At 52.1% G+C, this 27,136-nt stretch overlaps 1 protein-coding gene across 7 annotated transcripts in view; it reads right to left on the bottom strand.

Annotated features, from left to right (window-relative positions):
- Nucleotides 1-27,136, bottom strand: part of SFXN5 (sideroflexin 5) — a 100,471-nt gene that overhangs the window by 36,541 nt on the left and 36,794 nt on the right. For 6 of the 7 annotated variants that reach the window (XM_053924761.2, XM_045189362.3, XM_053924760.2 and 3 more), the window contains exons 7-10: nucleotides 16,533-16,586; nucleotides 15,446-15,502; nucleotides 14,044-14,109; nucleotides 3,676-3,766 (exon numbers count right to left, since the gene is read on the bottom strand). In XM_053924761.2, the coding sequence (XP_053780736.1) occupies nucleotides 3,676-3,766; nucleotides 14,044-14,109; nucleotides 15,446-15,502; nucleotides 16,533-16,586 (268 nt within the window). Of the gene's footprint in view, nucleotides 1-2,848; nucleotides 3,461-3,675; nucleotides 3,767-14,043; nucleotides 14,110-15,445; nucleotides 15,503-16,532; nucleotides 16,587-27,136 lie in introns of those variants that run through there. The other variant, XM_045189361.3, reaches the window with a different exon arrangement.

Raw genomic sequence — 27,136 nt, 5'->3', positions numbered from 1 at the left:
TGCCTCTGGACCACATCCCTCAGGTCCCAGCTCCAGAAGTGAAGGGTTATTCCAAGGGCCTTGAAGTAGCCCTGGGCTCTACCTTTGAGGCCCAGGCTTTGGCCAGCTCAGGATAGCTTTCAGTGAGTCTTAATTTGTTTCTCCTTCTGTAAAAAGGGATGGCTTCCTCTGCCCTAGGGTTCCCCCTAGGGAGACAATGAGGAGAGCTGGGGGGACAGAGGCCTGCTGGGGGACATGAGGAAAGCTGCGCAGCCCCAGAACACTGGGCTCTGCAAACCCAGGGGAGGCTGTGGTGACTGTCCCAGAGGTCCCAGCAGAAAAGGGATGAAATAGGGCCCAGTCGGAGGCCCGAGAGGGTAGCAGTGGCAGAATCAGGTGCAAGAACCAGGTGTGCTGCGCCAGGGGTCTCAGGCCTCGCTCTTTGGCTGCATGTGGGGCCCAGTGCAGGGAGGTGTCCTCTGGCCTCCCAGACCTCAGGCTGGAGCAGGAGCCCGGGGAGAAGCTGGGTGGTGCAGTGGGAAGAAGCAACTGACTCCAGGGACCCTCCTGGTTTCCCAGAGCCTGAGTTTTCCAGCCTGCCCAGGAGGGACAGAGTGGGGGTGTGGCTTCTGAGCACCTGCACACAGCCTTTCAGGACCCTCCCTGACACCACAGATCCCCTTTTGCTCCATCCTCCTACACGCACCTCCCAATAACCAGGGCTTAATGTGATCACTTCCCATGCGTACCCACAGCTCAGGGCATCCTGTCCGCCTGTTGGGGCAGGGTTCCAGAGGGGCAAAGCACGCTCCACAAGGTCAAGCACCTCCTGAGCAAGCTTCTCAGTGTTCTTAGCAGTGGCCTGGCCCAGTCTGGCCCACCCTGCTGTGGAAAGCCTGGCGAGACCAGCATGCAGCAGGGCTTCGAGACGCTCTGTCCTGGTCAGAGGCCCCTGGGGATAAGGTGGAGAAAGGCCAAGTGCAAGCAAGATGGTTGGCCTGAGAGGACCAAGGGACTTTTGAGCCCCTGGAGAGTGAGGGGCATGCCTGTTTATCTTGTACACCACTGTGTGAGCAATGACCAGGAGAGCCAGCAAGTGCCCATCTGCAGGTGGGCCTGGGAGGAACACTGGGGGCCAGAGGTATGGAAGCTTGAATGTGGGGGAGAAAAGACTGGGGCAGAGGGCAAAAGGCGGGTTGGGCAGCGGGCCTGAGGAAGCAGCCAGAAAGGGCCTGACTCTCTCAGGACCCTGGCAAGCCAGGACTGTCAGGGCTGCGAACCACACTGAGTGCAACCTGTACAACTGGCGAGGGCAACACAGGAACTCAGGGCCCCTGCAGGTAGCTGGGCTTGTGGGAGGGGCCACAGGCTCCTCCTTGATAAGAAGGCAGGAGAGGAATCAAGCTGGAGCCCAAAGACAGACAGGTCAGAGTCTCAGGAGCGATACAGAAAGGGTCAAACCCGAAAGCAGGGCCCCTCCTGCTGAAGGAGGCTCACAGAGGTTAAGACCACCCCCAAGGTCACACAGCAAGATGGCCAGCAGAGCAGGGCTGGCATGGGCCCTGGCAAAGTCCTTGTCTGAAGCTCAGCTCAAGGACAGATTACATCTCAGCTGAGCCCAGATCCAGTCCAGTGCAGCTGAAAGCTGCCCCCTTCTCAGGCTGCACCTAAGCCTCCAGCCCAGGATGGCAAGGACCACAAGAATGGCAGCCGTGTTCACTTAATTAGGCCCCTTAACAAAGTCAGATCTAAAGAGTTATTCCATTAATGGCCCACAGCAGAAATAGCTGAGAGTTCATTAAAAGTGTGGAGTTGCTATAGCAATTATCTGGGTCGGCTGAGGCTCAAGGAGCAGGTTAGTCCTGGGAGTTCATTAGCCTCTGGACAATCAAGGGGGCGGGGCTGACCAGGAATGATCTCTGGGGAGCTTTTCAGGTGCTTCAAAGCACTTTCCTATGAATGAAATCTGGTCTGTGGTCTCATTTGGTGCTCCCACAGCTCTGGGCTGTAGGAAGGTAGATACTGGTGCTCCATTTTACAGATGGGAAAGCCGAGCCCTGGAGGGGAAGAACAGGGTCCGAACCATGAACTTGGGTCTGACTGCCAGCTCTTCAGACTGAGCCTTCACACCAAGGAGGCCACGGGACCCCATGCCTCGCCTGGGCTGGCCACCGTCTTTGCCCTCTGGCCTCAGATGAGGAACACAGTGGTGTGGTTCAAACACTGGCTTACACTCTTTTGATTACTAATCACGGACTACCTCATGTTTCTTTCAATGTTGTTTATTTCTCTTTAATTTTTAAAAAACTTTCCACTCTGGTGCCCTCTTCCCAAACAAGGCATAGGCTTCTTTCTGTTTGTTTATCCTCACCTGAGGATATGTTTGTTTATTTTAGAAAGAGAGAAAGAGAGAGCGAGAGAGACATCGACATGAGAAAGAAACATCAATTGGTTGCCTACAGTACATGCCCCAAACGGGGATCGAACCCATAACCTAGGTATGTGCCCTAATTAGGGATCGAACCCACACAGTTTTGGTGTACCGGACAACACTCCAACCAACTGAGCTGCCCGGCCAAGGCAAGGCTGGGTTTTGTGGGATCCCTGGGTCCAGAGCTGGGGCATCTGTTTGAGCTCAGAGACTCCAGGACCAGCAATGACTTGGCTGAAGGCAGGCGAGATCCCTCCACACACACTCGTGCGCCCACAATTACCTAAAGGGCCCACAATACTGAAGGGCTTAGAACACCAGACTAGTGGGAGCTGTGGACATTCTTTTGCGTCGGGAACCCCAGGGCAGTCTGGTGAGACCTATGCACCCCTCTCCAAACGATGTCCCTAAATGCATGAAACAAAATACATAGGACTGCAAAGGAATTTTATTGAAATAAGTTATCAAAATATTTTTAAATTGTGATAAAGTAATAGGTTTGCTTTTTAACTAATGAATTAAAAAACAAGCTCTACCAGTGGATCTGTTAAATACAATTTTGATTTAGTATTCATTTTAAACAATATTAAAAATATTTTTCCCTTTATTGGTTCTAGAAAGAGGGGGAGGGAGGGAGAAAGAAAGGGAGAGAAACATCAATGTGAAAGAGAAACATTGACTGGTTGCCTCTTTCATGTGCTCCCACTGGGGACCGAATCTGCAACTCTGGCATGTGCCTTGACCGAGAATCGAACCAGCAACCTTTCAGTTTGCAGGATGATGCCCAACCAACTGAGCCACGCCAGACAGAGCTTTGAATAATATTTTAAGATCTCTGTAACAACTGAATGGGACACAAAAAGGTCTGTGACATACATTGGTGGCAGTCACAGGGCCTGCTTGTTACTGTGGTTTGCTGCCTACGTGCATAATGGAAGGAGATGTTACAGTTCAAGTTAGAGGTCAACATACATTTCCCCCAACCAAATCCACAGGATCCAGCATTGTATCTGCTGATACTTTGGGCTCCGGGGTCTCAGTTAAGAATCCCTGTGTAGAATTTTGGGTACAGAGTTAGTTAGTAGGGCCCCTGTTGCCTTTTCTTCTTTCTACATGTTTTGTTCCCGTTGTCCCTGCCAACACACAACCTCCACCCCCGTGTCAGGAGAGTGCAGAGGAGCTCTCCAGCTCCCCAAGCCCCAAAGTCCACACACCCATGCACACACACACCCATGCACACACACACAGATGCTTGGCACTCTTACCTACAGCGGGGAAGGGCACAAATCTCTGGACGAGAAGGCGGGTGGCCGGGGTGAACTTGTTGGCTTTCTGAACCAGGACATTAAGGCCCACCTTGGAAAGAGAAAGCAGAAAACTGCATGGTGCTACAGCCACCTGTGGGAGGAAGGGGCAGACGGGGGCAGGGGGAAGGGAGAGCAGAGACGAAGGGGCACTACTTTCCCCTGCAGTTGCACCCCAGGCCCTAGCCTGCAGAGCTCCGGAGTGGCCATCTGACACACCACCACCCACTCATTCCAGTTTAACCAGCTCCTACGAAAGAGGAGCCAACAAGAGGGAGAGAGGCAAGGCGTCAGCTTTGTGTGCGCAAACACACGGCCTCTCTGGGATGGGAAAGCGATGGCGGGGTGGTTGCTGTTGCAAACAAACGTAGTGTAGGACCCTCATTCCCACCCCAGTCTCTAAGCACTGCCTTTCGGAGGCTCCACTGTGAGCCCAGGCCTGGGCTTGGCCAGACCTCAAGGGCTCAGGAGAGTGAGATCCACGCACCTGCCCACAGGTGCCTGCGGAGCTCGGGAGAGCAGCCCAGAGCAGGACAGGGGCGAGGAGGTGGGTGCAGGGCCATCCTCCGCCCAGTGGTCGTGGGCACTCAGACCTCAGCTCCCCTCCCCCAGCCGTTGCCTTGGGCTCTCCCTACTGCAGTTCATCCCTGTGCTGTCCTCTGTCTCTACAGCACAGGTCCAGTCACATTCGCCACCACCAGCTCCTGCCTCTAATCCATGGGAGGGGGTGCAATCTGCTGCGTGCAGCAGTCTGGGCCAGTATCACCTCAGGGCCCACCTCCCCAAACCCACGTTCTCCTCCTGAGTCCAGTTCACTGCTTGTCAGATGCTACACTAGCTTTCTGGCCTTGGCGCCTTTGCCCATGCTGGTCCCCGAGGCAGGGAGGCCTTCCTTCCTCTACTCAGTCCTCACCTGTCCATGTAATGCTGCCCTCGGAGCTCCACCTCCAGTGTCACTCACTAACAATGGTTTAACCTTCTAGTCATGAAGTCCTTTCACCTTTGCCTCAGTTTCCTTGTCTGTAAAAACGGATAGCATCTACAGCACCCCAGGGCTGCTGTAAGAAAGTGTGTAAGCGTTTAGCGTATAAGAGGCCTCAATAAATTAGGCTATATAAGAATGATGTCACCTGTTCCTGGCAGAAAGTCCCTTCCCTGCACATCACGAGTCCCTCCTTCCCTGCACTCAGTATACCACTCATGTGTGTGATACCCGCCCCAGACTGGGAGGGAGGGAGGGACTGTGTCTTCTTCATCCGTGTATGCCGAGCACTGAGGGCAGTGGATGGGACATAGTACAGGCTGAATACACTGTGACTGAGGAATCAACACGTGAACCAACAAATAGATGAATGAATGGAGAGATCTGCAAAGGCTGGAAGGGGGAGGGACTCATTGGAGGGGAAGTTTAGGCAGAGGAAAAGGACCTTTGGGTGGGGAACACGGAATAAGCAGACACGGAGAGGGAAAAGCAAGACGCATGTGCAGAAGACAGGTGTGCAGAGGCCTCTGCTCCCCCAAGTGAGGCCAGAGCCAGCCCCTGCCCTGTAGATCATTCCTGGCCAGAGGGGGCCCAGCGCTGCCTGCTCTGGTCTGGCACACTTGTTGGCTCAGCAGGCCATCTGCACCTACAGCCCAGGTTCTGGCTCCAACCTTCTGCATTGTTGGGGAAGAGGCAGAGCCTTGGGAAGGCCTCCAGGGCTGCTGGGTGCCTGCAGCAGTCAAGCAGGGAGCAGCAGAAGTGGCCCCATGATCCAGGAAGACAGGAAGTGCCAGCCAGCCAGCCCCTGCATAGCCCAGGGCCCCACAGGGCCATGGAGCTGCCAGGCAAAAACCCAGCCTGGGCTCTTGGGTGCCTGGCCTCCCTTTGGAGCCTCAAGCTAATGCTCAGAGTCCAATCCCTGTCCTTTCTGCATGTTAAAGGGAAAGCTATGGGGGGCAGGGCCATACACGGCAGCGTGGGCACATTTCAGTGGTGTCGCAGGGCTGGCTGTGGAGCTGGCAGCCTGCACTGGGCCCGATACCCTGCTCCAGGGCTGCCCCTGCCACGCACACAGAGCTCCTCTAGTGCAAGTCTCCCAGCTCTCAGCAGTGGTGACTATCTATTTTGTGACTCAGAAGCGTTCCCCCAACTCCCCCCAAAATGCCAGTGAGCATGTTCTTAAAGAGTGCAGAGAAGGAAAGTGTGGAGGGGCATAGGGAGATGCCAGGCCATGCACAGCTCATGAAATATCTTAATTAAACCCTCAACACAAGGCTTTTACAGTAGATAGGGTGTAACCCCTCCTACAGATGCAGTGAAGTTCAGACAGGTTCAGAGAGGTTAAGTAACTTTGTCCAAGTACAGACAGCTATTATGCGGCAGGTGAAGCTAGGATTGAACCCAAGCACTGCAAGCTTTGTTCTGAACCACTGTGCTATTTACTTTCCAATTGTCTTGCATCTCAAAGGGGAGTGCTTTAATGTCTGACACGCCATTTAAAACTCGCTGTTTGCATAGCAAAAGCCTCCTTGAAAAGACCAGCCTGGGGCTGGGGCCCAGGGAGAGGAAAGAGGAAGGCAGCTCCTGTAGGGGAATATAGAGCCCTTGAACCTAGAAATCAGAAGGTCTGGGTTCAAACCCTACTCCCCACATTCATTTGGAAAGATGCAGAGAGTGTGGAGGAGTGCAGGGCAGGAGCCCTCCGAGGAGCCAGCAGGGAGCTCAGACCCTTCCCCTGGCAGTCTCTTGAAGGCAGGCAGGGCTGGAGTGTGGCCACAGGGTTGTAGTAAACACTCAGACTTGCCCCTACCCTCAAGCTTTCCCCTCCCTGGCTAGTGCGGCACAGAGTGACTAACCCAGCCTGCCTCTCACATCCCACGTGGGAGCCCAGGGTAGGGAGGAGGAAAGGAGTGAAAACAGTACTGGTCCCAGGTCTCTTCCAGCTTCCACTTCTCCAAAGCCCATAGGAGTCTCCCCAACACAGCCAGGGTGAGATTTATTTCTAAGGTGCACACCCATTTCTGAGTGCCTGGCCAACACGCCCAAGCCGAGGGCGTGGGGACCAAGATGGGACCAGTGAAGTGGGGAGAAGGCCTGGGCTCCGGTGTGGCCCGCCCACCAATAATGGGCGGTGGCAGAAAGGCATGAATGCAGGGAAGGCACGTGGCCACTCACCCCCTCTCCTCCCAGAGGCCCTAACCCAGGCCCTGCTGTCCAGCAGCTAGGATGGTGGCAGCGCTGGGAAGAACCAAGGTGGGCTGCAGACCAGGGGTTGGGAGCCGTCTGTTCTGGTTCCTCGGGGGCCCTTTGGCCTGGAACATTTGGTGGAGCCCATTAAAATTAAAAAGCCAAGTGGCTGGTGGCTCTGAATGCCAGCTCATTTTCCCTGGCATGGTGGGTCCTGTTTAAGGGAACCAGCTGGCATTAATGGCACACAACTCATCACGAACAGCAGCTAGCGATCAGAAAAATCTGAGCTAATAATCAGGTTCGGGAAAGATAATGAGATATGGAACAATCACTGCCGAGGGTCCCCTAGGGTCTGTTTTAACAGCCTCCAAATAAGCCACAAAATAAAAATTAACCAAACAGGGGATCCATTTGGGTGGAGGAGAAAACAAACAGGGTGTGGATTTTGCAAAAGAATTCCCATGTGGTCAGCAGATGGGGGTCCTGGGAGAAGCCAGAGCCCAGGACATCAGCAAAGGCCTGAGGACCTTCTCTGGCCACTTCTCTCCCAGCTCTGAGTCTCAGGCTGGTGAATTTGCCTCAGGCAGCTGACAGGAGCAGAGGAAGAGGAGGGGCGACTGGCTTCCTGACAATCCCCCACAGTGGGGACAAGTGTTGACCAGCACCAAGAATGGGGCCAGTGGGGGTGGGGTGGGGAATCCATGACACAAGATCTTCATGTCCATGAGCCATGTGGCTGATGGCTGTCTCCTTAAGTATCAAGGTCTTGCCCAGGCCAACAGCAGCCTAATTTCTGCAAGGCCAGCAAAGAGACACCAGGCGGGGCTTGAGCATCGCAGGCAGCCCTCTCTGACCTGGGCTGTATCCTTTCCCCAGCCCATACATCAAATGCCCTGAAGATGCCTCTGTTTCAAGGGGCTTCAGGCACTCCACCTTCCTACAACCCAAATGAAGGCTATCTTGCTCTTCCTCACCCACACCTGGTTCCTGGCCCATTCCCAGCTCACTCCTCGTGCTGCAGACCCAGGAGTCTTCCCCGAGGAGGCCTCTCCCAGCCCACACCCAGCCCGTCCTGCAGAACTGCCAGAGCTGTTTCCTGAATACCTTGCACATGGCTTCTCTCTCGGCCGCCACCACTTAGCTTACGCCCCAGTCTCTTCTCCCTGGATGACTGCCCACCTTCTAGCTCAGCCCCCTGCTTCCACCCTTGCTCCCCGCTCCAATCCACTCTCTACACAGCAGCCAGAATGATCTCCTAAAAAGGATGTGAACTTGCTTTAGCCTTTCAGTGGCTTCTCACTGCACTTACAGACCAGCACGGCCTTGTGTGACCACCTGGCCTTCCTTGCAAGTCCCCAGGCACCTCACCATCGCCCTGCCCTCTCGCTTTCTCTTCCTCCCTCCCTGCCCCACCCAATCTCTCTCTCCCTGGGGCTTCCAAGCACTGCCCCTCTCTTGGCCTTCTCACTTTTCAGCTCGAAAGTTAGGCCCTCCAAGAGGCCCCTCTTCACTCAGGTTCCCCTTTTATAGCCTCTCACAGAACGTGGACCTCTTCCTTCTCTGTACCTATCATGGCCTCTAAGTATATATTTATTTACTTTCTTAAAACATTGTAAATCAAAGTAATACATGTACATAATTTAAAACTGTGGACTCGTTCCTAAATGTCCATGTCTCCCAACAGGCCCCAGCCCTGGCCTCAGAGGCTCTGCCTCCCATTCCTCACTGAATTCCTGGGGCCCAGTGAAATGAGCAGGTGCCGAGTAAGTGTTCCTAGAGTAAATCAAGTGACTAATTTCCGAAACAGGAGGGAGAAAACAAAGAGCCACCAGGAGACTGGCCTTGTGCAGTCACTGCGGCCCACCGTGGCCGAGAGCTCTACCAGTGCTAGATGCTGCACACGTAGTCCACGTCCCCCGGAGGGGCCAGCTCATCCACTGTGCCAGGGGGAGGGTTCCGGAAGGGCTGGCCCCGGGGCTGTGAAGGCTTCTGAGAAAGGAGATGCCTGACCGAGCACTGAAGGATGAGTAGGAGGCAGCCAGGTTAGAAGGAAGGGTTCAGCAGGCTTCAGAACCAGCTCTATGGACTCCATTGGTGCTTGCCTAAGGGGGTCCAAGAAGGCAAGAGGGCAGAATCTAGGTCCACTCTCAGGTGGTGGATGGTGGATGATAATGTAACCAAATGGTCAGGAGTCTGTGTGGATCCTGGAGGGCAGGGGCCCGGGTAGGTCAAGGAATCTTTGAGGTACCAAGACTGCCCACCAGAGGGCACTCCTTGTAGAAAAAACTTGGTAACAAAATGGCCCATTACCCTCTAATTTTCCTGTAACCCCAGCCAGACTGTTGCTCGGCAACAAGCTCAGGAGCAAAGGGCCAAAGTGGCTGGGAGAGAGTCATACACAGGTTAAAACACTAGTCAGCTCTGGCTGTGACTGCATGGCTTGTAGCTGACTGCAGGTCAGCTACAATGACCAGACCTGACCCCTGAACCATCACCCACAGAGACCAGCTGGCCACCTGCTGGTATACCAATTACATGAGACCCTTTCCATGTCGGAGGGGACAACTTGTCCTCCCTAGAATGTATACAGAGCTGACATTCATGTCAGCCTCCCCACTGCCAGCATCACCATCTGCAAGCTTCTGGAACACTTCAGATTATGCTACCGGGTCCATGCGATGGGCCCTCTGACTCAGAAGCCAACCCTAGTGACAGCAGTAAGACAATAGCCTGGTCCAGGATGCTCAGGCTGTCAGCCCACTTCCTCCATCAGGCCCAGGGAAGAACAGCAGGGCCTGAGGTATACCCTGGACCACAGAGAATACCTTGCAGCATACCCCTCAACCACAGAAAACACCCCAAGGTACATCCCTGACCACAGAGAACACCCTGAGGTATACTCCTGACCACAGAGAACACCCTGAGGTATACCCAGAACCACAGGGCCAGCTGGGTGCATCTTGCAGGGGGCAGAGCATGCTGTGAACCAGGGACAAATACGTGTAGCTGACCTGACTCTGGCCAGAAAAGACAGGACTAGGAACCAACCACAAGGGTGAGCAGAGGGTCTAACCCTACTACAGCTAAAAAACCTCTCAAACATTTTCTTTCAGTCCCCACTGCTCTTGGGGTACCTGGGGAGGGACTCGTCTACCTGGAGGCCTTCAACCTGGAAGCCAAGAATACTGCTGGACTTTTCCGGCCCCTTTACGTTATGGGGTGGGGGAGTAGGAAGAGAAAGGGGTCCTGTGGTAGGAGAATAGTGTGTGATTAAGCCTGGGTTTGAATCCCTGTTCTGCCACTGACTTCACCTCTGTGTCTCAGTTTCCTCATCTGTAAAATGGAGATGAACAGCTAAATAGTACCTGGCATTCCTACGATTGTTTGCCTGGCATTCCTATGATGCAGACATGGAGTAAGCAGTGGGAACTGGGAGGCGGAGGGGTCCAGCCCAGGGATCCCCAAGGATGCTTCCTTATACTCCAGTGTCTGGTAGTAAAGGTAAACAGATATCACTACATCCTATACAGGGAGGACCCCCCAGGTCCCAGACCCTTTAGGAATGGAGGTCAGTGTTTCCCCCCAAGGGAAAGTCCATGGCCAGCTAAGACCTGGCTGAAGGCGAAGGGTTTGAGGATCAGGCATGAAGCGACTCTCACACTCTGGCTCCATCAACCAGCTTCTGACTGGACTTTAGCCCTGAGCCTTCCTCTCCAGCCCCAGGTCCACTCCTCCCAGGCCCTGCGTCCATGAAGGTGGGCCACTGCTGGGCCGCCAACCCCCCAGGACTTCTCCAGCCCCCTTCTGCCTACACCCCCTGCAACGCCATGGCTCCCTGAGTCCAGGCAGGGGTTCCTGGCGTGGCTCTACAGTAGTACCCCATGGCTGGCCCCTGCTACTCCCCCACTCCATCGTCCCCTCATCACCATCACTCTGCACGTCGTAGCCACACTCATTTTTTGACACCCGGGATCCATTATGCTCTCCTTCCGTGTGCACTGGCGTGTGCTGTGCCCTCTATGTGGACACAGCCCTGCTGTCACCTCTCTCTGGTCCTGGAACAGTCATCCCTGTGTAAATCAGGGGCCCCATCCCTGCGTCCTACCGCACCCAAGGGTCGCCTTTATCATAATTCTGGTTATAGCACAGGGTATCCCAGCTTCCCCTCTCAGCACCTTGAAGCATACACCAGTCAGACTGCAAACTGCTCAGCACACAGGCACCCTTCAGGGAGTGAATGGGTCACCCTCGCACAGCCAGGGCCCCGAGGGGGCTGACCACAGGAGTGCTCGACACCGACTCCCGAACGAGCACACGGCGAGGGCTGACGGAGGCTTCCTTTGTTAAAAGACAGCAAACTGTTAGATCTCAAAAATAACTGAAGATGAAATCTCTTTTTTATTTTCAAGCAAGAAGCCAGACACTGCCAAATCTATTTAGAGGGTTCACCAAAAGGCTGCTCACCCCCACTGCAACCAGCACGAGACTTCACTTCCAGGGCATGCAAACTGGGGATCCCTGCTTCAGGGGTCTGCTGGCCAAGGTCAAGGGCTCTAGTGAGAGGACAGCAGGGCTCTGCACTGTCCAGAGAGGAGGCTGGCCTCCCAGGGCCTGGCCTCCACTCCAGCTCATCCTCGGCCCCCGGGATCTGCCCGCAGCCTGTCAGCAACCCCATCCATGGCGCCTGCTTGTAGGGACTCGTTTTAATTAATGCCAGCACTGGGCCAACCACTGGGGCCCTGACACTTGTTTGCAGGTCATCTCCTCCTAGCAGGTTCGCCCTGGGAGTGGGTTTGTCACTAATTGAAGCAGAGATCAGTTAATGAGGCCTCGGGGCCTGGGGTTCCAGAGAACAAGGGAAAGGAAAATAAAATAAAGCCTCTTTCTTTGGAGGTTTTGTGATTTACACACACAAAAGAAAAGCAAGCAAGCTGCAGATTTTCCAAGTCAGAAACTCCACTCCATCTGCCGGAGTTAGACCCTCACTGTGTGAAGACGGCAGGCAGAGGGACGCCGCCACTGCTGAGACTCGGGGATCAGAGCAGAGCGGGGCCTCCCGGGCCAGCAATCACTCAGCAGCCTAATTAACAAGTGTTTATGGAGCAGTGCTCTATGCCCACCCCCCAGGCGGGGGAGAAGACACGGGGCCTATCCCTGGTTAACTCCTAATCCAGTGCAACAAGGAGAGGATGGGCCACGGGGTATAACTGAGTGTATGTGAAGCATGGAAGTTTCTAGAACTTGTGTTACGGGGGAGAACAGTGTGGGCTGGCACGGTCAGGGAAAGCCTCTTCAAGGGCTCTGCAGATAGCAGGGAGAAGGAGGGCATCCCCAGCACCGGCACAGTCCCTGGGGCCCATGACAGCCCCGCACGAGGTCTCCAGTCCCTAGGGGTGAGACCCTGGTTCTAAGAGCCCTGAAGGCCCCCAAATTCCTATAACGCTGCTAGGCTTTGTGCCTCAGAATCTCCTCCCCACGTCTGGGCTAGCTTTGGCCCTAGGAAGTGGTTGGGATGGAATGACTGAGGACCCCTCGGGTGAGATAGCAGTCTGGGGCCCCTGGCCTGAGGAGGACGTCCCGCCAGGACAGTCACTCCCTTCACTCAAGGCCTTCCCAGTCTGAGCTGCTCAACATTCTCCCCACGCGGCTCCCCCTCCCAACTCCCCCACCCCACCTCACCCTTAAATCCCAAAGAAGGAAAGTGGGACTTTCAAGCTGCTAAACTAGGCTGAGCCATCCGTTCCTCTTGTCATAAGGGGAGAGGAGGTGACATTGGCAAGAAAGAGGTGACAGAGCCCTTTCCTGTCTCTCACAAGAGCCCCTGACCTTGGCTGGCCATTTCCACAGAACCAGGATCCTCAGTTAGGAGGCCCCAGCCCAGCGAAGTCTTGTGCTAGGCTGCAGGGCCACCTGGGTGCAGTTAGCAGTCTCTCGGCCGGCCACCTAAACAGACTTGGCAATGCCTGGCTCCTTGCTTGTGGTGAGACATGAGCGTTCAGGGAAGGAGAACAATCTTGGTCATGAAATGGGGACACCCCCCGCCCCCACCAGCTATTTGGAGATGATCTGGTCTACATAGCAGTGGAGTAAATGAGGCCATTTCAGGACAACTCAATCCCGACTTTAGAGGAACAGAGAAGTAAACGAGGGCGTTTGGTACAATGGGTTAGTGCCTTTTCACGAACAATCATTATATTTACTTAATGACATGAGAACAATGAGGAAAGTGGGTTTCACAAAAAGATTATTATATGGAAATGTTTTTGATTTGAATTTCCTAATTTTTTCTTACTAATTGCACGTATTTGTTGCATGATGAATAAAATACAAAGCTGTGCGGTGACTGTTGCCCCTGCAGTCAGCTAAAGGAGACCACCCAGCCAGGGTCGAGAGAGTGCCAGCTAGAGGGGCGAGGGTGGGCGCAAAGGTGGGACTCATGTGACGAAGGTTCTGGGAGCTTGAGCTTCCGTTTGGGCTCTGGCCTAGGCCCCCTGCTGTGTCACCTGCCCTCTTCCCTCCCCTGGGATCCATCCTGAGGCAAATACAGTCTACAAACCTCCCCTACATAATAGCTGCTGTATTCTCAGCCCTGTGGGATTCAAAATGAGCCTATTGCCCCTGTCTTGAGGAGCTTAGAGGCCCCCAGAAGGGGCTGGGCATGTGACCACAGGGCCAAGACTATAGAGAGGGGACAAGAGTGCTCCAGGAGCTCAGGCAAAGAGCAACGGGGATCTGGCATTGGGGCCGAACTTGAGAATCATTCCACAGCCCCTAGTCTCCTGCATTGGCCACGAGACTGCGTGTATTGACTAGCTCTCCTGAGAAGAGTGCTAGGCAAGCACGGGGCCCTCTGGGGACAGATGCGCTGCCCTCAGCTGGAGTGGGCAGCCCTCCACACCACCCACAGGCACCACCTCCCCTCCCCGCCTGCCCGGAAACCTGAATCACCACTTTATGCTCTCTCGCAAAGTGTCAGTAGGACGAACTCTCTTCTCTGCCTGGAAGGCCTGCCCTGACGGCCTACCCACAGAAGCCTGTCTCCCACACTCCTTGCCCGGGCCTGACCCTCCGAAAAGGTCTGGCCCAAGATGCTGGGGAGGGCAGCTACAGAGCAGCAGGACTGGGGTAGGGGGCTTAGGGGGTGGAGGCTTACTCACAGCGATGGAGACGGCACTGATGACAGCTCCTAGGTAGCCCTGGATGAACTTGGATACAGGTGAAGGCTGGAAGACAGAGAGAATTTCAGGCCCACTGGGTGCCTAAAGCTCCCACAGTCCACCCTTGCCAACAGCCCCAGCCAGCAAGGGGAGGGTCGGGTGGGAAGAAAGAGGTCCATCTGGAAGCCAAAGGGATCCCGGCCACCATGAGCACAGTTCTAAATATGGAAATATGAGGCAGCGATGTCCAGGGCCCACTGCACTCTGCCTGCTCTATAAAGGTCACTGGCAGACACTGCTGGCTGCAGGTGGAGAACAGCAAGGGCCGAATGGGTCATTCATGGCTGGGCAAGCAGACCCAGTTTAGGAAGGCTACATGTTGTGAGTAGGCTGTCTGGCACCTGGAGCACTTCCTTGCTAGACACGGCAGTGTCAAGGCTGGCTCCAGCCTGGCTGGCTCCCACAGGCCTCGTCAACCCTGGTAGCAACTGTGCTTCCATGCCAATAGATGACAGTTGCTTGGTATTTCTAGGGAAAAATGTATCCCGAGTTGCAATGTAGAAAATTAAGACAAGAACTGCGGAATTTGCCTTGACATACCACAATGGCAATTTTGGAGATGCTCGGCTTAAGGTACATGCGAGCCAAACAAGCAGAGATGCACGTGTGTGAGCACATGGGGGAGACGTGGAACGAAGGTTTAGAATGAAGAGGGGGCGTCCTCAGAGCAAGAGGCCCCGAAGTATTACCCTCCAGGGTTAGAAAATGCCCAGGCCCTCTCTTGCCCACACTGACAGCCAGCCCCCCACAGGGACCTAGACTCCTTCCCCGCCTTTGGACCGAAGATCAAAAACTGACCAGGGCACGAGGCAGCCTTGCCAGAGACGCAGGAGCCCTTCCTGGACGACAAAGGGTGACTGGGCCTCCATGGCAAGTTCGTCCCAGGAGGGCAGGAGGGGACATGTCCGTACTGTCCTCTCAGGCCCATCACCCCTCAAAAGCAGCCTCTCAGCTTCGCAGCCCACCATCCGGTGGCACTGAGGCCGCTTCCAGGAAAGCTTGGAGAAGGGTTTAGGGAAAGTCAGGCCCCAGGGGGCTGCTGCTGTCCTGACCCAACATCCGGTATGCGAGAGGCCCGCAGGGAGTCCTGAAGCCGGGGAGCTCATCCCTCCCCCGCCCGGCCACACTCCCGTGTCATGGGCCTTCTTTGCCTCACATGAACAGTCAGCCCCTCCCAACAAGGCCCCTCCCAACAAGGCCCCTCCTGAGGGGCTGGCAGTTTAAATAAGGTGCCTCCAGGAGGGCGATGCTTGACCCAGGTGAGTGGCATGACGCCCTGCAGGGAGGATGAAGGGCACCCCAGCCTGAAGGCCGCCACTGGGTGGTGGTCCATGGTGCTCACCTTTGTAGCGTTGCGGTTTGCATAGTTGACACAAGCGTTGTGGCTCTGGTTCAGCCACTGAAAGGCAAGCAGGGAGAGGAGAAGTCAGGGAAGGCGTGCTCCCCTCCCTGGAAGCCAGGCCTGAGCTCCAGGAGGCCACACGTCTTTAGACAGACGTGAGTCGCTAGCTCATGGTGGGTGTATCCATCCTGCTATTAGCATGACCAACTAACTGCCCAGTTTGCCCGGAACTGGGCCAGTTTCAGCACTGAATGTCCTCAGTGCTGGGAAAGCTCTCAGCTCCCGGCAGACCAGGCACTGGCTCTGCCCAGGCCAGCGGCCCATCCTCATCCAGAGGTGGTACCTCCTCCAAAATCATGGCTCTCACTGCCCCAAACGGGCCCCCCTGACTGTGCCACATCATCCTTATTACACTACTTCCTGGACAGAGGTGGACAGTTGGGCCCTGGAATGTCCCAGCCCCGTGACCGGTACTACCTTCAGCACCCAGACACGGGCACTGCTGGAGGTTTGCTCGGGGAAGACTGACACTTTCTCCTGAAGACAGACAGGCTCTCCTTCCTTCCCCTCCCTCTGGGTGTGTATGGGACACACACGCAGAGCTTCAGCTACCATCGAGAGCCACAACCCCGGCCCTCTTCACGGGCGGAGACCAGGGCCTATGAAGCTTGGTCACCCACCTCGCTGCCTTGGCCTTGGGGTGGATTTACCTTCCCCCCAGATTTGGGTGAGGCTGATGTCAAAGAGGCTGTGGGCCTCGAGGTCACTGGCCATGGGACAAGCAGCCAAGGGACACACTGGGTGGCCACCAATAAGCCACCCAGCTGAGGGCGCCAGCCGGCCCTCATCACCCCCATGCAAAGGTTAAAGTGTCACAGAATGGCCGCAGATGCAGGCTGCTGAGGGCTTGCTTGGCAGGGCCTGAAGGCCTGGGGCTTCTCCCAGTAGCTTCTGGGTTGGGGAGAGGTAAGAAGTGGTGTGATTGTCCCTGAGAGGCATGGATGGGGGAGGAGATACTGAAGCAAGGAGTTCTAACCAGTATTTGTTGGGCCCTCCCTCAGGAGCCCGTTTGCTGGGAGACTGTTACCTGCCAGAAGACAGTGGATGCCAGCGTCTGGTTGGGCAAAAGAAGACCGACCACCTGAGAATGAGGGAGGGAGAAAGAGAGAGAGAGAGTGCTGAAAAAGGCAAAAGTAACACACTACACTTCTGCAAAGAAAAATTAAATAGCCACGAAGAAGAGCAAGCTGAATCTGTACACACGGACATGGATGATGTGTACGTACAAACTGCTGCCCACAGTGAGACTGGTAAGACTGTATGTGATCTGGCCCTGGCTGGTGAGGCTCAGTGGATTGAGTGCCAGCCTGAGAACCAAAGGGTAGCAGGTTCTATTCCCAGATCAGTGCACATGCCTGGGTTGTGGGCCAGGTCCCCAGTAGGGGGTGCACAAGAGGCCACCACACATTGATGTTTCCGCCTCTTTTTCTTCCTCCCTCCCCCGTGTAAAAATAAATAAAATCTTTTAAAAAAAAGACTGTATATGGTTTTAAAAAAACAAGTTGTAGAATTGTATTACAGCATCTTATTTTTCAAAGAAAACCATCTTATATACAAAACCATATACAAACACGTACACATACATATCTCCAAGCATGAAAAAAGTCCCGAGCACAGCACGTAGAACAGGTTACACAGTCCTTTCTCACATCCTCTTGGATATTTCTGTACTCTTTATAACAACTGACATGCATTATTTCCATAACTGGTGGGCAGGGGAACAATGAAACAAACTAGCAAGCAAAGGGAACACCTCCGCTTCTACTCAGCTAGCCCGGCTCCTTCACACTCCAGCCATCCAACAGGATTTTGTGAGGAGTAAATAAAAATCATTTCAGAGGCCTTAAGTGCTTTACAAATACGGTTTGGGGGAATTTATCTGCTCTCACTGAGCCCTCGTGAAGCAAAACCTGCGCCACGTTGAAGCTATCAAACGAAACACGGATGTCTGATAAGTATTTCTTGCAAGAGTGAATGAACGCAGGAGCCACCGCGCCGTGTAGCGAAGTGCGACTACGTGTGTGAGTCCATTACTCCCAGAGCCCAAATGCCACCCAAGACCTAGGCTCACCGACTTTGCTTTTTAAGCCAAGATTAACCGTCTGGTTTTAACACTGGCCAAGCCTTGGATTTCAGGGATCCACGTGTCTCCCAAGTTTACCTTTTGAATGCTTGTATGCAAAATAACATCTACCAAGTACTGCCGCATATGGAAAGAAATGTGCACAATCATCCACATATTGACTTATTTATCATTCCTGTAGATAAAATGGCTCTTTGGCAAGAGTTTCTGTAAGGAACAAGTATAAGCATTCAATTCTATGTGGTAAATCAAATTCTAGACATCCTTAGCAATATTAGTAAATCATGTTTTAAAGATTAAAATGTTTCTAAAACAGTGAATATGTACACACATTTATATTTATTGGCCCATATCAGTTTGAATAAAATTATATCATGTAAAGCCATTCTATAGCTCCAGTGAGAAATTATGATATTTTTCTCCAAAAATGAGATCCCAGCTCCATTCTTTTCTTGCAATGACAGCTCAGGGTACTGGAGTGGCACTTGGGAGGCCTTGGTTCTTAGCCTCAGCTCCATCCTTGTGTGATCTCCAGCAGAAGACAGCCCCTTTGGGTTCTAGCTTTCTCACCTATGGAGTGAAGGAGTTGACCTTGGAGGTCCTACCTCGGTTTAAATTCTATTCTATTCTCAGGTCCCAGGTAATACGTGTGAAGTCAATAGAGACAGCCCCATTGTAAAGGGAATCCTCCCAGCCCAGTCCAGTTGAGAAGTATGGTGGGGAACACAAGGCCCCTCCTTCCAGTTGGCAGCCAGTCAGGACCCAGCCCATAGGGAAGAAGCTGAGCCTAGAGAGGCCCCAAGCTGGGAACAGTGTGAACCAGCAAGTGTGTGTGTGTGTGTTTATGTGTGCAAGAGGGCCTGTGCATGTATCGTACACACGTCCATGCCTGACTGCCTCCCAAAGCCTGGGGAAATGACAGTAGTTCTTCTCTGTTGAGAACATATCACCCCCCGAACCTGTTGGTCTATAGAACATGGTGTGTCATGAGCAACACTGTCTTCTCCCCTACAACTCCCACTGCCCCCCCCGGACTGTGTCTGAGCCACCAGCAGCGATGTAGCCCCATGGGACTCACTGTATTTACCAGGCCGCTCACCACCTCACAGGTCCCCTTCTGAGCGTCCAGCCGGCCTCAGTCCTGCAGGCGCAGGCACCCACCCGCGTTCCCCTCTGCACGACTGCTGCAGCCAGGCCAGCGCTCCGTGGCCCACGTCTGCCCAGCGCGCACATCCTCCTGGCACGGACTCGTGTCCAAACTTCCCTCCTGACTTCATCTTATCTTCCCTCCCCTACATTGGCTTTTGTCTCATTTTCATCTTCATTGGTTTATCGTGTGCCATGCATTTTAAAAATGTGATATCAAGTCTTTTCAGAACGAACCACAGCTCTAAACTAAACGAAACTGGCACCCAGGCCATGGACTACACACACTCACGACTTGGAACCAGCGGGCTTCCACCTGGCTGGCCAACTCTGAGCAGCCTCCTGACCCGACCGCCTGCCCTAACACCAGCCTCACGCTCACTCGGCGATGACTCCTTGTGCTTTCTTAAAGAGACTGAGTGAGTGATCGACTCGTTGATTTTGCTTAGCATGTCCGCTTATGTCGCTTACCATCATCCTTATTATAACTCTGGGGCTCAGACAAAATAGAGATTACTTTCTATATTTTGCAAATGGCATGACTGAGGTTTAGAGACATTCGGTGGTCTGCCCAAGGCCTCATAGCAAGCTAGAAATAGAGGCACATCTCCTGATTCCTGGCTTGGGAGCCCTGTCTCTTTGATTGTCGGGTTCCTTCTCCAGAGTGAGCACAAAGGAAGAACCAGACTCCATGCCCATTCTCGAGCATCTTCTGTGCGCCTAGTCCCATGCTGCTCCCCGTGGGGAACACCAGAAGAAAGGAATATAGAGTACCTAATCACAACAAACACACGCAAACAGGAAATGTATGAGAAAGTCCCTTCTAACACCTGGGCACAAATGCAACAAGATGGTGTAATTGGGTACTTGGGTGTCTGTGAGGTTGGTAAGTTCTAACATCCAAACAGGAGTTCGGGCAGGGAGAGGGAGGTATGGTCTGGCTGTCTGCTGAAGGAGGAGGGAACACGGTGCTGAGGTGTGCAGGTGTGCAAGTGCGTGCGTCAGCTCACGGGAGCAAGAACAGCTGAGAGACGGACCTTCCTGAAGGGAGAGGGTTGGGAAACCAGCAGACCGAAGTCCAGGAAGGGTGAGGTTGGAAGGCAGCAGAACACAGTGCTCGGGCTGAGGCAAAGGGAACAGGGATCCCACCCCCCAGGTCCTACATCAGGCTGGTGGGGCCAGGAGCACGCGGTGCCAGCCCCATTCCCTATTAGGCAACACGCAGCGCCATCTGCACAATCCCAGGAGCAAGAGCAGATATTTTATAACTTCCTTTTTTCTTTTTAAGTCTAAATTAAAAATAAATGTTCCTTCAGTTCTCAGATGTATATCTCTGGTGCAACCTGCCCACATTCCCTCACACTGCCCTTTCCAGAACATGGCAGGGGAAAGGAGGAAAGAGATGGATAGAGAGAGGGAGCCAGTCCACCCGGCTCCAATGCCAGTGGATTGCACCTCTTCCAAGAGGGAAACGCTTCAGGCGTGGCCGCGCAGATGGGTGGAGAGAGCCCAGAAAGCGGCTGGAACCAGGGAAAGTGGAAGGAGAGCCAACAGTCAGAATTTCCAGCCCAGCCTCCACCCTGTCTTGCTGCAGGACCTTGGCCAAATCGCACATCCTATCTTTGCTCCCATTTATAGTTCATAACATGGCTGGGGTCCCCTCCACAGCTCCCACCCCCTGGAAGCTGTCTTCTATGCACATCTGCCTATTCTTGCCGTGCCCCTTCCCCCTGGATGGCTGGCCATGGGTCCTGGTGATGAACTCTCAGGCTCTGGCCACCGGAAGAGCTGGACTCAAATCCTGGTTCCAGGATTTATCAGAGGGGTGACCATGTGCCAGTGACTTGAGTTCCCCGTGCCTCTGTTTTTTCATCTGTTAAATGGTGGTGATCACGGTGCCTCTCTGGGCGGTCACGAGAGCAGGCGTGGGAAGGATTCAGCACAGTGTCTGCCACTCGGCAAGTGCTTACTACTTATTAATACGACTCCTCTCCTCCCAGCTCGTTCTTTTCTAGCCTCTGCTGGGCTCTCCCTTCTCTGCACTCCAGTCTGTATGACGCAACTGAGCACATCTTGCCCCCATCTTGTCTTTGTACACAAGCCTTACCCCTCAAAGGATCGTGAGCTCCTGAAGGTAGAATAAGGGCTTTTCTCTCTGATGTTCCCCAATAGCACTCAGCACAAAGATGGGCCCAAATGACACACTGGAAACGTTGCCAACTCATTAGGAACATTAAGCAATTATTGGCCAGAAAAAGCTCTACGATGGATTGTGACGATGACAACCACCAGCCGTCTCTTCCTTGCTCCTTTTATTAAAGTCTGAATTGCACAGGGGCGTTGGCCGTGGAGAGGGGATGCAGATTGAGTTTGGTCCTGATTCTTCACTCTTCTCTGCATCGGTGCCCTTGCCAGGGGAGGGATGTATTTCCCTGCTCTTGGTGTTGCTTAGTCATATGACTTGCTTTGGCCAATGGCATGTGGGAGGAAGTGGCAGTGTGCCAGTTCTGAGCCCAGACCTCAGAAGCCTCATGTGCTTCAGTCGCCCTCTGGTGCTTCTAACATTGCTGCGAGGGGACAGGCCCTGACTGGTGGCTCGGTCCAAGGAGGATCAGAGGCATGAGGGCAAGCGTCCAGCCCGGGGGAGCTGATCCTCAGTTGATCCCAGACCTGTGGTCAGAAGCAGAGCTGCTTCCATCAAGACCAGCCAAACTCCAGCTCCCAAAAATACATGTGTATGGCTGCCACTAAAATTCTGTCGAGGTTTGTTATATGGCACTATAGTAGCAAAATCGCATTAATACTGCGATTACCACATAGGAGGAATGAAGGGTTCAATAGCCTATACCATGATTGCACTTTGAATGATGTCTTCACTAGTCCTGTTGGTTTCTGAGCAGCCTCGCTTTTCCATTCACTCCACCTGGTGACCTTAGCCTGAGCCTGGGGCCACCCTGGAAGGGACGGAAGGCAGTTTGTGCTTGAGCCTTGTCTCAGGGCAGAATTTGGATGGGGACCATCAATGGGACCCACATAGGAAATGGCTCACAACAAAAATCACCTCTTCCCTTCAGGTCTAGCCCTTCCGAGTGTTCCAACCTCTGCAGAGACATGAGGTCTCAACGTGGAGAAAGGCGCCACCAAATCTCCCAATGTGCTCGGCCACAAGGGGGAGGGACATGAACAGCTGAACACAGGGACAGGGGACCGAGGCTGCCAGTCAAAATCCTATGTCCTACGATATTGGGACTCGGAAAGAGGGAAGTGAGTGACCCTCCACCCCCTTGGCCACTGTCCGTACAAAACTAACTCAAATGACAGGAAAAATGAGGACTTTAAAAACAGGAATAAAGTGAAGAAAACCCAGAGAAAAAACAGGGGGTGTGTCAAAACAACCGGGTGGTAAAAGTGAAGTCGTGGGAAGGCTACACAGTACAGAGTCATGTGGCCAAGCACAGAAACAGCAGCAATAACTGTCCTTCACACCCTCCACCCGGCCCCTGGGTGGCTAATCACGCCTCAGCCCCCGGCGTTTGGCTTAGCTGTCACTCACTCCAGGAAGTCTTCCCTGACCCTGAAGATGAGATTAGGCCCCCTGTCATGTGTTCCCGCACCCCTGCCTGCCTTCTTTGCAGCACTGACCTCAGCAGTATCAGTCTGAAGTGTGTCACTCTCAGCAGCTTGCAGAAGCTTCGCAGGGGTGAGGCCCACACACCTGGGACCCTCTCTGGTAGAGCTACACACCCCTTCCTACAGCGTCCCACCCTCTCCTCCACACGGACACACTCAATTCCAAACACTCCTTTCATTTTTCAAAGACCTGCCAGGAGCCCTGGTACTCAACAATTTGCCTGCTTTTTCCTTCTACTTTGTCTCCATCTTCTGATTTCTTTGGCTAATGATCTGAAAAGTAACACTTTAGGGCATTAGGGGTGCTGCTATTTAAAGGATCCTGACTAGTTAAAGAAAATAACTTTTGTCAAATGAATGTTTGTCCCTGACTGGTCAAACCCAGCTTAACTGAGAGACGCTTCTCGTATGATATAAACTAGGCTAAAATGACTGGTGCCATTTACAATGGAAAAAAATTGGAACGGGGATTTAAGGGTGTGAAAAAGCAGGGTCTGGAATGAGGAAGGTTTGGGGGATGTCAGAAAGGCCCTGGGACGTGGTCAAATCTTCATGTAAAGTGAACCCTTCGGGGCCTGCCCATCCTCCCCACAGAGGAAGTGACCTGAACCAGCACCTCTGAGAAACCGGGGCTTCCAAGTCCACCTGGTCATTTGTAGTGTAAAATGAGAGCGCCCAGAGTACAGCGTCCAAGCTAAATGTCCCAAGGCAGAAACCTGGTTTGGACGCAACCCAAGGCCACTGGACTCACTGTCCAGAAGCATACAGTCTGTCCTCCTCAGTCCCCCAGCTGGATATGGGGGGTTGGGACCTTGAGTTTCAAGAGTCTCATAATAAGGGGGGTGGGGGGAAAGGAGGGCAGCAGTGTCATGGCGAACTCAGGGCTACGAGGGAGACATAGAAGACCTGGGAGACACTCAGGTCCCAGGAGAAACCCCACCCCTGGCATCTGAGACGCTATGGTAGCCAAGGCTCTGGGGCACAGTCTGGCAGATGGGGAAATGCAGAGAGGACAGGAGGGGCCAGAACACTGGCCCTGCCTTTCCCCAGCCACACGTGCCTGGAAACAACAGTGCTGCACCCCTCTTAGTGAAACCTGGGAGGAGAGCCGCCAATAGTAAGAAGCGGCTATGGTTGGTGGGGCTCTTCTGCAAAGAAGCTGAAGGAGGGCAGCCATGCACTGCTCTCACCTCGGGACCAGCCTTGCTGCACTGGCTTAGTCGCCGTGCTTATGTATAAATTGGGATCTCTTTGCCACACACCAAAGGGGGAAGAGTTCCATCTTCAAATGTTAAGCTTAAAATAAGATACTACATGGGTGCCAGTGGATCTGTGAAATCTGCTGACTAAACTGGCACCAGCCTCTGGGAGAAAACCAGCTCTTTTCTCCTGAGCTCTGGGGAGTGAGCAGGGTGGGGGCGGGGTTCCTCTCAGGCAAGGTGGGAACTGTGCAGGGTCCAGCCAGGCATGCTCACCTGGGCAGGAGGCAGCGTGGGTGTTGCTTGCAGAAGCATCTCAGTCAAGGTACCTGACAACCATATTTACCCCTTCCCTTCTTCACTTAGGGACCCAGTCCCTAGTATATTCACTGGCACCCCATTCCTATCTTGGTAAACATTTAGTGGCTTCTGCATGTCTATATTTTTTACCCACTCCATCTCACCACGGGCTTCCCTAGGGTGGGACTGGGACCTTGACTCCCGACCAGACCAGGCATTTGCTGAAGTGTTCAGTGCTACCAGGCAACAGCGAGGCCTCCGAGGAGCTGACGTGGCCGGTGCAAGCCAAGCCTTGGACAGAAGGGACACAACAGCCACAGTGCTCCTTCCACACAAGGCAAGGCAGTGACCTGGGAGAGAGTGGGACCAATGAGACCTCATGCATCCTGTCCATGTCACAGTACCAAGATGGAAGCCTAGAGGTTCTCCAGGTCCAATGGCTCCTCTCAGGACCTGGCCTCTGGGCCAGCTGTTCCAGCCCTGAATGTGAATATGTAGGGCTAGGAAGTGAGCATTGTCGTTTTGTTTCTGGCTGCCCTTGTCACAAGGCCCTCTGGGAGACATCCCAGACCATGCCCTCAGTTCACCTCAACTGAGTGTTCACACAGGATGCTCAAGGCCGGGCATCAGAGCCTGCACGTGAACTCACTGAGGGACATTTGCCCCAGGCTGGGAGGGCACCGGTGCTGACGGGACGGTCACAGCATCTGCTTCAGCGGTGAACCCCTGATAGCATGGGTGTGGACCAGCACCCAAGTTCTCAGGATGCCTGCAAGGCTGTAAAGACCCCCAAATGACGGACTTGCCTTGGGTAGAAAGAGGAGAGAGTGAAAAAGTATGGGGTGGCCTCAGTAACACCTTGTGAACTAGAGACAGTGCTGGCATCCCTCGGGCTCGCTAGTTCACCCCAGCGGGTGGCAGCCATTGATTCGGTAAGGGTCCAGCTGGCCTCTCATGAGGAAATGAACCTCAAATTCAACTCCTCTGGTTCAGCAAAGAGGTGCTATCGTTAAATGATGTATTTTTTCAAGTGTTAACGAAATACTTATAAAAATTATTAAGGCAGTTTACTATTTGTCTACCTATTAACCATTTCCCCTTCTTTCTCACTAATAGAATCCCTACAATTGGGAATTGACTATACATCCAGCCAAATTCTATATGATATATAAACAGAACTGTGGTGTGAGTCCTTGAAGATGATTCCTTAAAGGGAGCTGCCTCAAGAGGTATATCCTTTCATTCCTTCTTTCTCCTCCCTGTACTGTGGGTGTGATGTCTGGAACTCCAACAGCCATGTTGGACTATAAGGTAATTTTGATGATAGAAGACAGCACTAGAATGGTATAGAAACCTGAAGTCTGGGTTCCTGAGAGAACTGTGGGGATCCACCTATCTCCAAATTTCTTTGGCTAGAGAGAGAAATACATGAATTTGTTTAAGCCACTGTTATTTTGAACTGTTTTATATGCAGATGGTCCTGGTCCTGATATAATCAAAGAAAGCCAGAATTGTAGAGGTCACTCTCTCTGAAAACAGGGTAAACTAGACAATAATAACAAAAGAATATTTTTAAAAATCTCCTTGGGGTTTGAAATGTGTTCTATCTATTTAAAGTAGAAGATTGAATCATCTGATTAAAGAGAATTTAAAACTATAATTTTGAAGGTATTTAGAAATAAAAAACATAGTCATTATATGTGAAAACATATTAGATATGGCCAGACATTCGGTATACCCAGGAGAAAATTCACAGCCTTAAGCACTTTTTATTAGAAGGAAAGAATGACAGTAAATAAATTAAGCAGGTGATGAAAAAAAAAAACCCTACTACAAACAAATAAAGGAGGCAAAAGGTTATTATAAAAACAAAAATGAATAAATTACAAAACAAAAACAGAAGAACTGATAAAATTCAAGAACTAATTCCTAGACACAAGTCCCACAAATCTAGTTATTTCAATAAAGAGGGAGGTGAGAAGTAAGAAGAAGACTCAAGATCAATCCAAGGAAAAAATCATTAAAAACATCAATATTCAAAACTTTATACAACAGAGACACCAGAGAGGAAAAGGGAAAGAGCTGGGAGAAGAGATCTGTAATACACATAATTCAAAGGATCAGTATCCAAAATATATATAGAACTCCTTCAAATAATTAGGGAGATACAGCCCATGGAAGAATGACCCGAAGATGTGAACAGGAAATTCACAGAAGATGAAATATAAATGGACAATAAACACTTGAAAAGAAACATAATCTTTTTGGTGTTTGGGGGAAAAAAATTAAAACCATAATGAGATGCTACCTTTCTCCCATCAGACTGGCAAAAAGAAAACCCCACTAAAAATAAGAATACCAGTGTTACAAAGGAAAGATGAAATCGAACCTCTCTGAAGGGACACTTGGCAATAGCTATCAAAAATTTAAATGTGCACACGTAGCCATTTGCACAGCAAATTCACTTTCTAGAATGGGCCCTTACGAAATCCTCACACTTGTGCAAAAAGAGCTTTATAAGGATTTTTCACAGCACTGTTATTTCTAATTAGCAAAGAATCAGAAACAATTTAAATCCATCACCAGGGGAGAGAATACTACTCAGCTGGAAAAACAAATGACTGAATAAAAGAAAGAAAATGAGTGAAAAAGATCTTTATGTAGGCAAACTGCTACGTGTAATCAGCTAACTGCAAATAAATAAGTATCTTGTTATTTTTTATTAGAAAAATACAAAACAAAAGGATTAGTTGAAATGATGATTCATACATGTGCAAACATGTAGACAAAAGCCTAACATCTAAGACAGGTGACTTCTGGGAGCAGATGTGAGGATGAGGGTTGTCAGAGGAACTTTTGGTTTGGGGGGTTTTTTTAGCATTGTTTGAATTTTGAGCTGAGAGAACATATTCATATATTACTTGCATATCTTTTAAAATAGTCTTTAAAAAATTCTTGGTGGTAATTTTGAGTTCCAAGAACATATTCATGTATTACTTGTATAATTTTATAAAATATACAGAGAAAAAAATTTAATCCTGAGGGTATTTTTGAACTCAATGATAAAGAGGAAAAATACCAAAGGATCCCAAGGGGAAGGGGGTAGTTTACCTACAAAGGAAAAGGGAATCAGGCCAACTACTGTTCATGTATGAGAGGGGAAAAAAGACATTTCCAGATATGTGAGGACTCACCACGTGTATTACCCACACACTCTGAATATTATTCAAAGAGGGACTCTAGCCAAAGGAAAAACACACACACATGCACACA

This window comes from Desmodus rotundus, chromosome 5 (genome assembly GCF_022682495.2).
Source record: "Desmodus rotundus isolate HL8 chromosome 5, HLdesRot8A.1, whole genome shotgun sequence".
NCBI lineage: Eukaryota > Metazoa > Chordata > Mammalia > Chiroptera > Phyllostomidae > Desmodus > Desmodus rotundus.
Note: the sequence above shows the minus strand (reverse complement) of the source record. Positions and strands in the feature narration are given on the sequence as shown.